The sequence below is a fragment of the Tauraco erythrolophus genome, chromosome 8 (genome assembly GCF_009769465.1).
Source record: "Tauraco erythrolophus isolate bTauEry1 chromosome 8, bTauEry1.pri, whole genome shotgun sequence".
Lineage (NCBI taxonomy): Eukaryota > Metazoa > Chordata > Aves > Musophagiformes > Musophagidae > Tauraco > Tauraco erythrolophus.
In genome coordinates this window covers 3700147-3716147 of record NC_141472.1, presented here as the reverse complement: position 1 = coordinate 3716147, position 16001 = coordinate 3700147, and the positions used below count along the sequence as shown (strand labels likewise).

General features: G+C 51.6%; 1 protein-coding gene across 1 annotated transcript; it reads left to right on the top strand.

The window, feature by feature from the left end:
• The first annotated feature begins 231 nt into the window (after window positions 1-231).
• On the top strand, window positions 232-15657 carry MREG (melanoregulin). The gene is made up of 5 exons (XM_086615907.1): window positions 232-323; window positions 4590-4749; window positions 13193-13283; window positions 15010-15173; window positions 15523-15657. Exons 1-5 carry the CDS (start codon window positions 232-234, stop codon window positions 15655-15657), a joined length of 642 nt encoding a protein of 213 aa, XP_086472033.1.
• Window positions 15658-16001: the final 344 nt, after the last annotated feature.

Genomic DNA, 16001 nt, shown 5'->3' with positions numbered 1-16001 from the left:
AGGATGCGGGAGGATGCAGCAGAGAGCAGACAGCAGCAGAAGGGAGCAGGAGGGCTCAGGAGAGCTCAGGAGGGCGCAGGCGGTCTGGCCCCGAGTCGGCCCGCCCAGAGCCGCCGTGGGAGCGGCTGCCGGTGGCGGGGAAGGGCGGCGGGAGGCGCGGAGCCCGGCCCTGCCCCGCTCCCTCGGCGGGGGAGGGCCGGGCCCGCCCAGCGCGGCTCTCCGGCGGCGCCGATGGGGCTGCGGGCCTGGCTGCGCTCGCTGGGCGGTTGCTGCGGCTGCTGCGGCGGGGAGGCGGCGGCGCCCGAGAAGGAGCCCTTGCTCAGGTGAGATCCCCCCCCGTGTCCTCATCCCCTTCCCTAACCCCCGGCCCCCTCGGAGGGCTGGCGCTGAGCCCCCCGCCCTGCGCAGGAGAAGGGATGCTGCCACCGGAGATGGGTCCCCTGGACCACAGCCACCCCTGCACCGGCACCGTCCAGACCCCGGAGCCCTTTCCCGCAGCTTGGCTGCCCCAGTGCATCAAACTGAGCCCCGTTTTCCCCAAAACCAGTTTCCGGTGATTTTAGAGCCGCTGCTCTCCGTGGGGAGTTGGCCACCGCCTGCGAGAGCCGGACGAGGCTCCAAAGGGATTTTCTCCGGGCGATAACAAGGTGCTTCCAGTTCCCTTTCCACCGGGGCTGGCTTGCCACAGGGGTCAGGTTCTTTCTGAGACCTCGTGGCGCGATGCACGCCCGGTGCTGCGTGGCCGTGGGGATTTTTAAGGTTAAGTTTTGGCAAGCGAACCGAGAATGGTGTCTCTTCAGCGTTTCCCAAGTGCTCCTTGCCGTGGGAACCGTTCCGCTTTTGTCTTTCCGCGGTGGGATTTCAATAGAGGAGGCCGAGGTGCTGAACTGAAAGGGGGTCCCCACATTACTATGCAAGGGGTCAGGTCCCACCGTCGGGCAGCTCTGTGTGGTGCAGACCTCTGTTCCCAGGCTGGGGATGCTGGAAAGATGATGATGATGATGATGACGACGTGGTACTGGAGCCAGCTTTATGTGAAAGCAGCACGCGTTCCGATTTCTAGAGAGCAGATTTTTCTCTCCCGCTATTGATTGCATCCATCTGGCACACGGAGCCGTGAGGTTGGGGGGGATTTTAATACACAAAGATGAAGCCCTGAGTCATGGAGAAGAGCTGTGAGCTGTGCAAGCACGTAAGCAGGTACTGCATGTTACAAAACATCTGTGTGCATGGTTTGGGGCACCTCTCCCTCCTTCCCCAGCAGCCAGATGGGATCCTGGCCACCACCAGAACCTGCAGTGGGTGCCCCAGTCCTGGGATGGGGCAGGGACAGTGCCCTCCTTGTGTCATCGGTGATTTCAAGAAGGAGGGTGGGATGCACCCAGGGTGGCCTACATAGGTATCGGGTAATAGCAGAGCTGGCGAGAGGGCTTGAAACGTCCTCATTTCATGCCGTTAAAGCAGTTACCTAAATAATAACCAGATAATCCTGAGCATGGGGCCTCCAGCACAGGAAATTGGCATTAACCTAACGAGAGCTAAGTGCATGTGCGCTCCTTCCTGCTGCCTTGCCGGCCGGCATGTCTGTCCCTCGCCGGGCACCTTTCTTTAGTAACATGCCTTCTGCCGGCGATCCAATTAATGCTGGCTATAAGTAGGAAAGCCTGTATAAACGCTGGGCATTCGAAAAGCACCTGCTCTTGCACAAGCGTGCCGGCATAATTAATCTAACAGCCTAATCGCTCCCTCTTCGGGAGGCTTTGGGGTTTTGTTTCAAAGTGGGGATCTTGCAAGAGCGCGTCTGCAGGGTTTTTATCACAGCCTTGTTTGAAACGAACGACTCGCTCGAGATGTCAGATCTTTTAGCTGAGTTTTAGTTTTTGAGAGCTGGCGTTGCTACCGAAATGTTGATTTTATGACTTTTCACCTTACGTTTCCCCAAGCAGAGCAGCTGGGGCCTCATAAATCCAAAGAAAGAAGCAGTGAGGAGGCGGTAATATGTGGATAATTAGGTGCATACGTTACCTGAGCATATACAAGGCTGCCTGTGACCCGTGATGAGGGAGCCAGCAGTGTGTGTGGAGCTGGAGACCGAGCACGGATATAGGCACAGCACTAGTGCAGGGCTGGGAAAAGAAATGCCGGCCGGAGCCAGGCTGCTGCAGCAAAGCACCCAGGCCACCAAGGTGGGATCTGGCTCGAGCGGCGTCCTCAGGATGCAAATAAACCAAGAATTTAGGCTCTGAATCCCAAAACGAGTTTAATCTGACTGAAAGCCCCCTGGAACAAAAATTTATGGATGAAGCACTAGTGCTCACCATTTTCTGGGTAAAGCCCAGAGCATGAAGTGGTCTGAGTCCCCTCTGGTCCCACAGAGACTCGTGTAACCTGCAAAGTCGGCTGCTGTTCATGTGCTCCTTTTTTTCCTCCCGTTTCTTCATTTTAAGTGTTGCTTGGAAGCCCAGCGTGCTCGGGGGGTGCTCGCTGTCGGCAGAGCTCTCCGTGCTTGTATGGATTTGTCCTCCTGGGCACTGCCCGCATCCCTTACAGGCTGCTGGATGCTCCGTGCCATGGTTTGGAAGTAGAGACGTGCTGGGAAGCGCCTTGCAAGCTGTGAGGGAGCGGCTTATAAAAGCTAAGGTGTGTTAGTGTTGTTGCCAAATACTGGTTTTTAAAGTAAGTCAGATGTGAAGAGTACCAGTAAGTCACTGAGCAGGAAGAAGCCTGTCGAAGGCAGGGAGAGACAGAGCTCATGCTGATAGCACAACCAGCTCCTGAATGATCTCCTCCAGACTGGGATCCTGCCTCATCCACCTTTGAAAAATGATTTGGGTGAACCCATGCTGGCTCTGGTGTAGGAACGGCTGAGTTATGCCATCCCCACCCTCCGAGTTACGTTTGTTTGCTCGTCTTTAATGAGAGATTATAAGAGATTATCTTTTCCCTTACTACCTGTTGCTCAGGTTTGTGGTGTGTTGAAAGTCTAATTAAGCTTCCTGCAGGAATGCTGATGTGCATGATTTTTTTTTTTTCTATTTTATCTGTGTGCTGGAGCTCCTCTTAGCATCTTTTTTATGGCTTGATGTCATGGCTAAAGCGCCCGCAGTGTTATCTGAGGTTTCGCTGGATGGGTTCCTTGCGAAAGGAATGGGGTTTGGGTAGCAAATAGAATAAACAGTGGGTTATGCTAACAAGAAGTGAGCAGGGATTGCCACAGGATGACTGATGAGACTATTGGGTAAGGCTGAAAACATTTCTCAGTTTGCATTGTTTTTCTCAAGCATGTGGACATCTTGATTAGAAACATTATGGAGACACTCTACTAAAAGTTCTCCCAGCAGAATTAAATAATCCTGTATAAAAAAAATGCACGCCCCGGTAGCAACGGAAAGCTATACAACACAGAACTGCCACCAGTGCATAGAAAAGCTCCTTGTCTCAGTGGGGACAGCCTGCCCAGAAGATGATGTTCTGCTTTGCTGACCACTAAGCAAATAAAGCCAGGAGTTCACAAGCAGGCTGAGGACCTTTCCATCCCCAAAATAAAGATGGAGTTAAAGGTCCTTTTTGTGCCTTGGTACAGATCCTTGCACAGCTCAGTGCGTCGCCGTACCTCTCAGGTAGGAGCTGCCGGGGTGGGTTTTTCCGTGTGGAGATCACCTGCTTGATTCAGTAGAGTTTGGGCTGCTGGGGAGAAAATAGAGCCGCAGGGTCACACAGAAACACGACTGCAGAGATGGGACCTCTGGAGAACATCCAGTCCAACCCGTGCTCCAGCAGGGTCAGCTGGAGCAGGTTGCCCAGGACCATATCCAGTTGGGTTTTGAGTGTCTGCAAGGCTGGAGACTCCACAACCTCCCTGGGCAACTTGTGCCAGTGTTCACCCACCCTTGCAGCAGAACATTTTTTTCTTACGATTAAACAGAATTTCCTATGTTTCAACGTGTGTCCTATCATGGACACAACCGAGAAGGGTCTGGCTCCATCTCCTTCACTCCCTCAGGTATTTATGTATAAGACCCTCCTAAGCCATCTCTTCTCCGGGCTAACCAGCCCCAGCTCCCTCAGCAGAGGTGACACGTGTTCTGTCCAAAGCAAAACTGTGCCCAGCAGCAATGCCTTTGAGGAGAAGATGGATAGAAGCTGGTTCTTTGGCCAAGAGGCAAGGGAGGGGCTTTGCATGTAGCCATCCCCTTGCCTGCTGCTCAAGGCGTACCCCTCTGCTCACAAAGTCTCTGTGGAGGTGAATCATGCTGCTGGCATCTTGGCACAGCTGCAGGGTTAGCTGGGCAGAGAGAAAATACCCTTCGGAGCCACTGGGATTTTTGTGAGTTAATTAGAACGGTTCCCACATGAAGCCCGGAGAGGCTGGAGGGGCTTGCACAGGGTTTGCGGTGGGAACGTGCGATGGGGAGTGGGGCAGGGGGCTGCGGGAGCAACGGGGAGATGCTGCCTTTCATCCTTGCAGATGGATGCTTGCAGTTCCTCCATCCTAGCTGCTCAAACAATATCTGGTGTCGTTAGCAAATTGGTGTGTCTGATGTCCATCATGGTAGCTAATGCTGCCTTGCTTCTCCCTCTCTCCGCAGCAACAACAACCCCTACGCCTCCTTCGGAGCCACGCTGGCGCGGGACGAGGAGCAGAACCTGTGGAGCACCCCACACGACGTGACCCACACGGAGGCGGACGACGACCGGGTGCTGTACAACATGATCGTGGTCAGGAACCAGCTGGACAAGGACTCGGAGGTGAGGCGGTGCCGTTCCTCGCGCTCGGTTTCGCCGCGCACCGAGGCTCGGTGCTTTCATCAGATGCTTTGGCAGCGCCTTTATTTAAGCACCCATTAGGCTGTTCCAAAGACCCTGCAGTCCCCAAGCTTGGATCACGTAGGCATGAGTTCCATCACCCTCCAGATTTTATCCTATACCTGGTGTGGCTGCATCTGCAGCCATCTCATCCCTGGGAAGCCAGAGGACTTCTCCAGCAGCTGAGCCAATAGTGCTGCCCTGACTTGGGCTGCACAATGCCCTGCCAGCACCTCTACCACCACATGTACTGGTAGCCCTGGGATTCCCAGCTCGATTTCCTGGCTCCACAAGCTGCTTTTTTTTTTTTTTTTTTTGTGCGACGTTTCCCTGGTTTGGCCTCTCCGTGATCACGTTGGCGTTAGCCCTGCCTGCAGCGGCATTCGCCCGGCAACGGCAGTGCCCGGAGCTGAGCTGCCGCTCCAGTGACACATCAAGTTAAATACTCCTCTCATGGGTTATCCGGCAATTATTGGGAAGCGGAAAACTGGCACAGCTCTTAGCGTGGACGGGGAAAATCATCGCTGTTACATAAAGGCTGTTCTGCAGCCCCGATTTCCTTCGCCACAGCACTTTGGCGCAAAGGAGATTTCGGCGGCCTGATTAGGAGCAGGCTGCAGCAAACAGCGACACATTTTTCCCCCCTCTCCGATTGCTTTTGAGACGTCAAAATGTTTGCAGGAAAGCCTGGGGGCTTCGCGTTTCATTTCAACGTGATCCCGCTTCATCCAAGAGACGGCAAGACTGTAACTCTTCCTCCTGCGATGGTCTCCTTAAACCAAAAGCAGCTCCGCTTTCGCGAGAAGCCTTAAACTCCAGAGGTATAGCTGAGGTCAAAATGACATTTTTTAAGACTTAAAATGAGATAATGCAATCCTGGCATACAGTTGGCCAGAATCCCTGTTTGTTTATTTATTTATTTTTTTTTCTGGTGGAGATTGAATTAATCGTGGTGTTTACAATAGATGGTTTTGTAACAAGGTTTTCATGGCTGCACGTAACCTTTAGGGCTTTAACTGAAGATGTCCTCTTCCCTCCCCGCAGCCGTTTTCTCTACTCGGAGAAGATGGGGAGCTTCATCCAGCCCAAATTGGCTAAAGGAAACGAGGACAACTCCGTTTAAGAGGCTGTGCCGGTCCCACGTTGTTGCAGAGCTGGGTGTGCTCCAGAGCAGTGCTGAAGTTCCTCGTTTCAGCCCACGCCCATCTGAACAACCTTTTAGCTTCATTTGGGGCTCCTGAAAGCTCTTATCATAGAATCATAGAATGGTTTGGGTTGGAAGGGACCTTAAAGATCATCTAGTTCCAGCCCCTCTGCCATGGGCAGGGACACCCTCCACTACACCAGGTTGCTCCAAGCCTCATCCAACCTGGCCGTGAACACTTCCAGGGATGGGACAGCCACAACTTCTCTGGGCAACCTGTTCCAATGCCTCACCACCCTCTGAGTGAAAAATTTCTTCCTTATATCCAATCTAAATCTTCCCTCTTTCAGTTTAAATCCATTGCCCCTTGTCCTGTCACTACACACCCTTGTAAAACATCCCTCTCCAGCTTTCCTGTAGCCCCTTTAGGTACTGGAAGGCTGCAATAAGATCTCCCAGAGTCTTCTCTTCTCCAGGCTGAACAGCCCCAACTCTCTCAGCCTGTCTCCATAGCAGAGGTGCTCCAGCCCTCAGATCATCCCCGTGGCCTCCTCTGGACTCGCTCCAGCAGCTCCATGTCCTTCTTGTGTTGTCTTATTTTTTATAAAACAGTATTGTAAGTGGCCAGGCTGTTAAGAAGAAGTCTCCCTGGGCAAAAGAGAGTTGTGTGTCAGCCTTGCTCAGGCTGCGGAGGAGAGCATCAGTTCTGGGTGAGCAGGAGAGCGTTCCTGCACCTGCTTGTCCTAAACTCCATGCCTTCTCCCCGCCTCCGGCGTGTCCGTAGGGTTTTTAGCGGGTCTGAGCAGTTGCTGCACCTGCCGGTGAAAAAGGAAAGTACAAAGAGCGTGAGGCCTCCTCCCCACCGCGAACGGAAGATCACACGCCCCGGGATTTTATGCGGTGCAATGAATAAAAACCCCTGAGGAGCACAACATCAGGGCGACTTTGAAGAAAGCCAACACGCGATGCGCTTGATCGGAATTTTGGCACGGTGCCCTTTGCAGCCAGTGATTGCTAACCTCCCTGCTGCCTCTGTTTTACAGCTAGGGAAACTGAGGCACGATGTATGAGCCCGGCAAGGTGCTGCGGTTTCCAGCTGCAGCTCTTTCTGGGAGGGCAGAGCAGGGAGGGACTTGGCTGGCAAAGCCGACATTCCTGCGTTCGGCCCCGGGTGCCCAAATCTCTCCTTACTCCAGCGAGCATTTTAAAACTAGGCCAGATTGCGTTGCCCTCCCCTCCTAATGAAGCTTCAGCCCTGAGAGAGAGAGAAAAAAAAAATCTAATTGCAAAACAGCACTGGGCTGTGAAAGCCATAATCTGCTTTGGGAGCTGCTCTGCTCCCAAAGTCCCTGGGGAAAGCGTGAGGATGCTGCAGGACAGGGGATGGAGAAACCGTTCCTTGTTTGTGCAGCGCCCAAGCGTTACGAAACCACAGGTACTTTTTTTTTTTTGCCTTGGTTAAAATCGGACTGAAAGGAGAACTAACTCCCTCTCCTTTGTTTAACAAAAAAATTTCGACGTGCTGTGCGCTAACTCTGTGCTTCGCCGTTCCCCACCTTTATCTTTGTGATTTCCTAGCACAGGACTTTGGAAGGACCCCAAAGAGCAGGTCACTCTACATCACGTAGTGGAACAGGTTGCCCAGAGAAGCTGTGGCTGCCCCATCCCTGGCAGTGTTCAAGACCAGGTTGGATGAGGCTTTGGGCAACCTGGTGTAGTGGAGGGTGTCCCTGCCCATGGCAGGGGGGTTGGAACTAGATGATCTTTAAGGTCCTTCCAACCCTAACCATTCTATGATTCTATGATTCTATGTGTGTTTTGTCTGTACCACTTCAACCTCAAACCAGCATCATGTTTTTCTTAATCTGGCTAACTCACTTCTGCTTTCCCAGTGGGCACAGTCCGTGATGGCTCTGCCTTGGCCTGGGCACCTCTGTGCCATGGACTGATGTAAATAAATAAACCAACTGTGGATGCAAAGGGCCAGGTGCTCCAACACCGAATGCACCCTGTAACTCAGTCAATTTTCTATGTGTTAGATCGTTCATGGTGGGGCTGCCAGCAACTCACAGCGTTGGGGTTAGTTCTTTGCCCTCACCATGGGGCCGGACCCACACCTGATCCATGCTGAGCCGTTTCTTCTCCCTGCCCTCTCCCAACAGCCCTGCTCTGTGAAATTTGGCAGCTCCAGCCCAAATTCGATGCGACCTTAAGCTTGTGTAAGGATGGCAGGGCTGCTCCACCCTGCTTCTCACTGAACCAGGGCAGCAAGCTCTTCAAAGCGAGCACTGTGACGTCCTGGGTGCGCCCTGTTTCAGGCCCACTTGCTCATCCTGCTCAGTGCTGTGTGCTGGGAACGACGGCTCATGGGGCCGTTGGCCGTGGTGCAGCACCCAGCAGTTGCAAAACTCACTGTGCAATAGGTAGATGAGGCAAGATTTGCTGAAGCCTCCTAAAACCATGAGGACTGAGCAACCTGGTGTAGTGGAATGTGTCCCTGCCCGTGGCAGGGGGGTTGGAACTAGATGGTCTTTGAGGTCCCTTCCAACCCTAACCATTCTATGATTCCATGACTGAGCAACTTGCAGCTCCAAGTTTCTCTCTGCTTGAGGCCGGTGAGCGCAATGCGCTCGGATGCACTTTGGGAAGCAAAGTGTGGGCAAGGAAGGGCGTGCGCAGAGAAAACCAGAAAAGCTGTAGCTGAAGGGGTGGCTTAAGGGGGCCTGATGCAGCCTTTGGAGATCAAAGCTGTTGTCAAAGCTTTTGAAGGCTGGGGTCAACGTTTCAAATATGGGAAAAATGGTTTTTCCCTCCTCCTGCCCTGCAGGATTGTCGAACCTGTTCTGGTGTCAAGTAAAACCCCAAATCCGGAGGTGAAACGAGGACCTCTATAGGAAAACAGGATGTTATTTAAGATGCTACATAGATACAGGCCAGGTGACTGCCCCAGCACGTACCGTGCTCATGTGGAGAAAAGTGTTTCATGGGGAAGGGACACTACTCTGCCTCCAATGTTAACAGCAAAAGCTGGGCTTATTTGGCTTATGTGCACGGTGTGGCAGATGCTCCCCTCCATAAGGACCAGTTGGTGGTGGCCCTGGTGCCTCAGTGCCCTCTGATGGGGTGTATGGAGTTACCCAGCCCTGGGCAGAGAGCTTGTGCTGTTGCACCAATGCTGGCTTCAGAGAAGGAGCCAGGTTTAAGGCAGCTGCGCCACCATGGGTCTCCGAACAGAAATTAAAGGTGGGGTTTTGCATTATGACCGAGGAAAAAACACTGTTCTCATGGCTTGTTGTAAATGTAGTGGTTCTTTATTCTTGTGGGGAGGTGGGATCCTCCCTTGGGGGAGGTGGGATCATAAACCCCACCAGCAAAGGCAATTCCTCAGCCTGCATCTCTGCTGGGTGCCTGGCTAGCACTGGTGTGATCCTCCTGGCAAGCCCATTAACGAGCTGACAAGGCCTATTTCTCCACTTCCTCGTGCTCCCCTATAGGATTATTCTTTTTTAAACACATTACAGAGGTCAGTATTGCGCCCTGGGATTTGCCCGGGGTTGGGGAGCCCAGAACTGACTCGTTTAATACATATGAAAAATTATTTATGAACTCCTGCACGCCTCTCTTAAAACTGAATCCAATTTAAGCTTATTCTAAGCTGAGATGTGGGGTGATGGTTCAATACATGAGCGTGAATCTAGAGTTTGTATTTGCTCAACTATTTCCAGTGGGGCCAGTCACAGAGGCAGAGCAGACGTGGTACCTGCCTGGGCTGGGATTTTGCAGTCTTTCCTGGAGAACTCTGTTTGACCTTATTCCTAAAACAACTCTTGAACAGAACGGTGACACCAATTGCTTTCAAGGGAATAAAGGAGAAGGCTTTGGTAGAGGATTGCTTTGGCAACATGAGGAAATCTACCTACTAATTAGGAAGTTTCCATATGAGCAGGGATGAGAAGTTGGACAGTGCCTGCCTGGCACGTTTTTTCCCAGAGCTCTCGGTTATGTACCAATCTGGCTTATATTTCACGCCCAGAATCTCCTCACTTCCATTTGGCATTTGGAGATTTAGTATATCACACTAGAGAGTCTGGGGAAGTTTTCCAGGTAAATATTTAAAGGGCTGAGGCAGCGGGATTTCCCTGCTGCTCTTGGGATATTCTTGACTCATGCACAAAGGGTTTTCTCAAGCCTCCACTGGCGTGTGTTGTGCCCTGGTGTGGAGGTTTGAAAGGGCAAAACTGGTTGCAAAAACCAGGGCCAGGAACTGCAACCTGCTTTGGTTTCCTGTGGTTAATTCAGACTTTTGGCAAAAGGTTGTTTTCCTTAAAGGACTGATTTTCGAATGCATCGCTGGGATGTCCCAGACCCATGGAAACACCAAGGGGTTTGGTGAAGACCAGTCTCCCCCACAACTTTCCCAGTACTGTGTGCGAGAAGCCTCCTCGCCGCTCCAGAAGTTACATCTCACGAGGCAAGAGGCAGGACAAGGAACAGAGGTGCACAAGAAATACAAACCGCAGCTAAGTTTTGGGAGAGCGCTGCTTGTCCCACGCCTGCATCCCGGCTCGGACTACTCACTGGAAGAGGCTCCGGAGGTGGGGAGCCAGCCCAGAGGGCAGCCTGCTCCATCTCGCTCTGCTCAGGGCTGCTCAAGGACCAGCGTGCCCTGTCCTGCACCTTGCTGGTGCCCTGGCGTGCCGCAGCGGTCCCTGGCACGGCTGCAGTGGTCCCCGAGGGCTGGGGGAGAGCGGGGTTTGGCGCGGAGCCCCGGCTGCCTGCCCTGGGGCTGCCCGGCAGTGGTGCTGAGCAGCCTTGGCCTCGTGATGCCGCTTGGCCCCGACCAAACGCTCCCTCCACATGTCACATCTTGGTGACTCACGGGATGTGTGCATGGGAACACCCTCCCCAAAGTCTCTGATGTTGCCCGTTCCCGTGCGGAGACACGGTCAGGACAAGCTTTGCTCTTCCGCTGCTGTGTAGTTAAAGGGAGATGCTTTTTAGAGTAATTTTGGGGATAGAAAAATGCTCTTAAATTTATTTCCTTGTTAAAGCAACACAGAGGACAGCCTCCTGCCCACGGTATTTGGGATGCCTCTGCTACAAGGAATCACCTCGGAACACTCAGTGGTTTCTGAGGCTGATGGAGAACAGGGTATGAGTCTCTTCGAGAGCTCTGCCCACAGTTGTCCAACCTCATCCTGATAATCTCTGCTGTCTCTGGTTGCTTTTCAATGACTGGCACCGTGTGCAGCATCCTCCTCCCAGCTTCCCCTACAGAAATACAAATACATCCAGCTTCACGCTCAGGCAAAAGAAATCCTGGCAGAACAAGAGGTTCCTCCCGCAGGCATCACTGTTAAGCATCATTTTCTGTACCGAAGCTGCTCCTTTGCATACTCCCCAAATCCAAATTCCTCATGGACAGAACGCTGCTCAATTCCGAGCTACAAGCCAGTGTCACAGGAGAAAGGAGTCTTGTCCCTGCCCCCTTTCTCCAGCGAAGGGCTGAAGAGGCATTTTGATGCCCTTGCGCTGGCAGCCAGGTGCCCTCCTGTGCGAACAGTAAAGCTGTTTCCAAGTACCACTGCAGTCCAAGGAAAAATGGAGCTTTGATCAGCAAAGCTAAGTCATTGCAAGCAGCAGCACAGAGCTAAAAACGAAGGAGATTTTGCTCTCCGGGAGGATGAGCGGTGCAGAGCGAGTGGCTGCAAGCGGAGCTGCGTTTCCTTTGCTCTCCTGACCTCAATTTACCAGTGTCATTTTTTTTTTTAATTCCCTGCAGTTGTGGTGTGTCAGCCAGGGGGTCAGGAAAAAACACCAGCTCTTTATCAAACCAACTCTTTAAGGCACCAGGGGTCAGAAAAACAGGGGGATTTCTAAAGCACAGCCTGCCTCCATGGGTATTGTTTAACCCTTTTGAATCTAGCGTGTCACGCAGGAAAATCCCAGGGAGATGGCACAGGTTAACTCCTGTTTATTCTACGAGAGTCCTTCTATGTAATCTGTTGCTGAGAAATGAGATTAATTCAAGTTGTTAATGCAGGGAAATTATCTGAGCGATGTTATGACCTGCTGTGTGGATGCTTCTGTAAATGCATCCTTTTCAGTGCGTGCATTGATTAAACTCAGCTAGGAAAAACACTCCCGGGTTTCTTGCAGGATACATGCATTTCCCCAGGAACGTGTACTTGTACAGACATATTTAATTGTGCTGGTATGATTTTAATGAGCAACCTCAAACCCTTCCCTTTTAGGCAGCGTCCCATTACGCAGATATAAAGCTGGAGGTCAGGTGCAAGGATTTAACTGCATTGTTAAATGAGGCATTAACTGCACAACTGGCCCTCACTAATAACCTTCATCAGATGACTCCAGCTCAGCCCTCAACCATCCACGTGCATCCCTCTTCTCTGCTATTTTAAAAAAGGATACCGCAGCCTTTACGAAAAAGTCCATATTTCTTGTTTTCCAGTGCTTTTGAAAACCTTCAGACTCCAGTTAAATGCCAAACAGAGGGATGAGCTGTTTGGAGAAGCCACTGTATGCGTGACCGTGCTGAAAGCAGTATCTTTTTTTCAAACTTCCTTTCCCATGGATTATCATCAACTGTAAGAGAATGTGCCATGCTAGTTTAACTGCAAGGGTATGAAAATAAGGTGTTGCAATAGTTTATAGAAGGTAATTATTAATGTGTGGTCATGCTTTCCCAAGCTGTTAAAGGATGAATAAGATAATTTCACAACCTCAGGTTTTGATACTAGCAGGGGTGTCAAGGTTTGGGGTAAATAAACGCCTTTGGACTAAAGAGACTGAAGCCTCTCAAAATGAACTACAATTGGAAGTTCATGTTACTCTCCAGCCTAGAACAGCGTTATAATTTCCAGCACACAGCTGGAATTATATTCTTCTCCCTGTCCCACCAAGGAGACCTCATAGGTCATCAGCAAGGCCCAAGCTAAATTCTGTAATCCCAGTTCAAGGTAACTGGAAGCGTGTTTTGTACATGCAGAGAAGGATGCAGAGATGCTGTACTGAATGTGAAGCTAAAATATTCTGTGCTGCTCAGTGTAATTTCTTCCAGGGGCAACAGCAGCCTGGCCGTCGACCTTCACACTGATCCGTCAGTGCCAACATCAATGGCTCAACTCTGGCTCTGTTTCTAAACACCAAAATTCCTAGAAAAGCAGCAGAGACCTCCCTACATGCAAATGACTGAGTATCTTTTACCCCTTTGCTTTGCAGGAATGGCAAAAGCTCAACTATGATATTTATACTTTACGGCAGACCCGAAAAGAAGTGAGAAGCAGATGGAAACACATTTTGGAGGATTTAGGTAAGCTAGAGGACGAAAGGATGTCGTTTCTGTGGGACCGAATGAGAGGTCCCATGATGGCTGAGGATGGGAACGGCTCCACAAAATCAGGCTGGTAGAAGAGAAAGGGAGGAAAATAAAACAAAATTGCTGAGCGATGCCATCAGGTAGCCCACACGGCAGCTGAGAGCCTACACAGGTTCCCCCAGAGTTGGCAGAAGATGGGGCCACCATGTCTGCAGGCACATCAAAAAGCCCACGAACCACAACCAGCAGGAGAGCGTTTCAAGCCCATAATATCACGCACAGTCATTCATTTCAAACTTCCTTGTGGAAACTTAGCAGGTATACCTGGGAGTTCGCCCTGTTTTTTTCTAAACAAGATAAGCAGGGAGAAAGGAATTTTCCTTTTAGATTTGAGACACAGATACATCAGTTTTCCTTCCTTAGCCCATGCCAGCTGAGGAGAGCTAAACCACCCACTTTGCTTGCTCCTAAGTGCATTTGCAATATTCTTTGACCAAATGAAATTGCTCAACAGTGGTCCTCCTACTCCTGCTCGTTCCTAGGGTGAGCTGCACCCACCGGTCCTGTGTGCTCAGCTGCTGCTCCTCTGGAGAAGGCAGCGGTGCGTGTGACCTGGATTTCCCAATTGCCTTGCACACAGCGTGTGATGCTCGGGCTGAGGAGATGTGCCATACCGTCGCATCAGCTCGGTGACTTGCGTCATGCTCTGGAGGTGGTTGGCAGCTAATAAGAGGAGGATGTGCGAGTCGAGTGCGCTTGTTGGGCTGTTCAAGGGTGTTATCACTGGGAGCAAAAGAGATGGGTATCTCAGCTGCTCCTGCCCTACCTGCCGTTCTGGCATCTGGACGGGAGGAACATTATCAATTCATAACTAGGTATCAGCTTTCATCTTCACCAGGTGCTCGCGCAGCCTGTGCAGAGCAAACACGGGAGTGATCACTTGACATCCTTACATCTGCTACTGCACGTTGACAAAGGCTCTCCCACATCTCCCTCACGTCCACAATGGCTCCAGAGCTGTTTTGCAAAGAGCAGGGAAGCTCGAGGCCAGGGATCGTTTGGCCTTAGTGAAGCTAGATGTGCAACCAGATGTGAAACCTGCTGTCTTTTGTTATCTAGACCTGTGCTTTAGTCATAAGACCACCACTCTTTCCCCATAAGTGTTTTCAGGTGAGACGCATCACCACCAGCTCCCTGGAGCTAAACAAAGAGTTAATGGTAGCAACTACATTTAAAGATCCCTGTATTCATTTTGATCCCTCTTTCCTTCTCTAGACACCCTTCCTATAAGAGATGCTGACTGCTACAGGAACAACTACCTGTGCATCCGTTACTGCTGCAGGTTTTTTTTCCACTGTTATCTCCCAACAACATATAGGAATAGTCACTGGGGTGCTCGTGAAGCCCCACCAGCCCTGAAAGCTCTGGTGGCATCACAGGAACATGCAAGAGCTGAATCAACACCCAGGGTGAGGGTGCTCGTATTCCTGCTCTGGAAAACTAGCAACAAACTTGCTCTCAGTGTTTTTATGATTTTTTTTTTCCTCACCAGCAAGTTTATACTTGTCTCAAGTGCAGACACAGAGCTAGTTTGTTTTAGAAAGTAGGGAATGCAGCAGCCCAAGGTGGAGGGGGAGTAAGGAACCTTGCGAGAGCCTGGAGGACTCAGAGGTGACCCTGCATGTGTGTTTGACTCATTTCTGTAACATCTCTTTCCCAGGTTTCCAGAAGGAAGCGGACTCCCTCTTGTCAGTGACCAAACTCAGCATCATCAGTGACTCCCAGAACATGGGCAAAGCCCGGGACATCCTGTTAAAGCTCTCCGAAGAGACAAACATCTTCCCGACCAGCTGGGAGCTTTCTGAGCGCTACCTCTTCGTGGTGGTGAGTAGCTCCAAGTGTGCCTTCCTCCCCATGGCCCTCATCTCTCCAGGTGAGCTCAAATGAAGGAGAATGGACAGGTGAACTGCTCCAGAGGACACTCAAATACATGGTGGCATCTGGGGCGTCCCCATCAGATGCTGCCTTGTAGCTTGGTTGTTCAGCTTCCTTAGAAACATCAGTGCTGTAGCACTAGAAGTTTGCCCCCCACAAGTTCCTTTAAGCCTGTTAAGTGGGACAAGATTAGACCTAACGCTTGGCTTAATGTGAGAGCAGCCATGGAGGGAGGACCCTGACCAGGGAGCTGCCCAAAGCAGCCCGTAGTGACTGTAAAACCCCGTTGCTTTGGCAGGATCGGCTCATAGCTCTGGACGCCGCGGATGAGTTCTTCAAGATGGCCAGCGTGGTGTACCCGAAGAGACCCAGCGGCGAAAGAGTGGACGATAGCCAGAAGGCCCCGCAGTGCATCTCTGTCATGACGCCCTGAGGAATATCTCTTGCTGGCACGAGATGGACAACAGGTTTCTTTCCCTCCGCGACCACGCTCCTCTACCAAGGGGTTAGCACAAGTAGTGCCGCTCCTTGTTTTCCTGCAGAGAAGCAAAAGCGAGCTGGCCGGAGCAGAGCAAGGAGGTCAGCAAGCTGTGCCCCACCAGGAGGGCATGGAAAGAGATTCTGGCCCCAAGGTGCTCCCAAGCAGAAGGGAGCAAGAACTGCTGTAGCGTAGCCCCAGTGGGAGACCGCTAGCTGAGTAGTGTATGCGATAGGCGCAGGGGGAACCCGCCATGCAAGGCGTTGCTACCAGTAGCTGCAGAAGTTGAGATGCCTCCA

Coding starts and splice junctions, on each gene's coding strand:
- MREG (XM_086615907.1), top strand. CDS start 232: ATGGGGCTGCGGGCCTGGCTGCGCTCGCTGGGCGGTTGCTGCGGCTGC. Junction 324..4,589: donor GAGAAGGAGCCCTTGCTCAG/GTGAGATCCCCC, acceptor CTCTCTCCGCAG/CAACAACAACCCCTACGCCT. Junction 15,174..15,522: donor AGCGCTACCTCTTCGTGGTG/GTGAGTAGCTCC, acceptor TTGCTTTGGCAG/GATCGGCTCATAGCTCTGGA.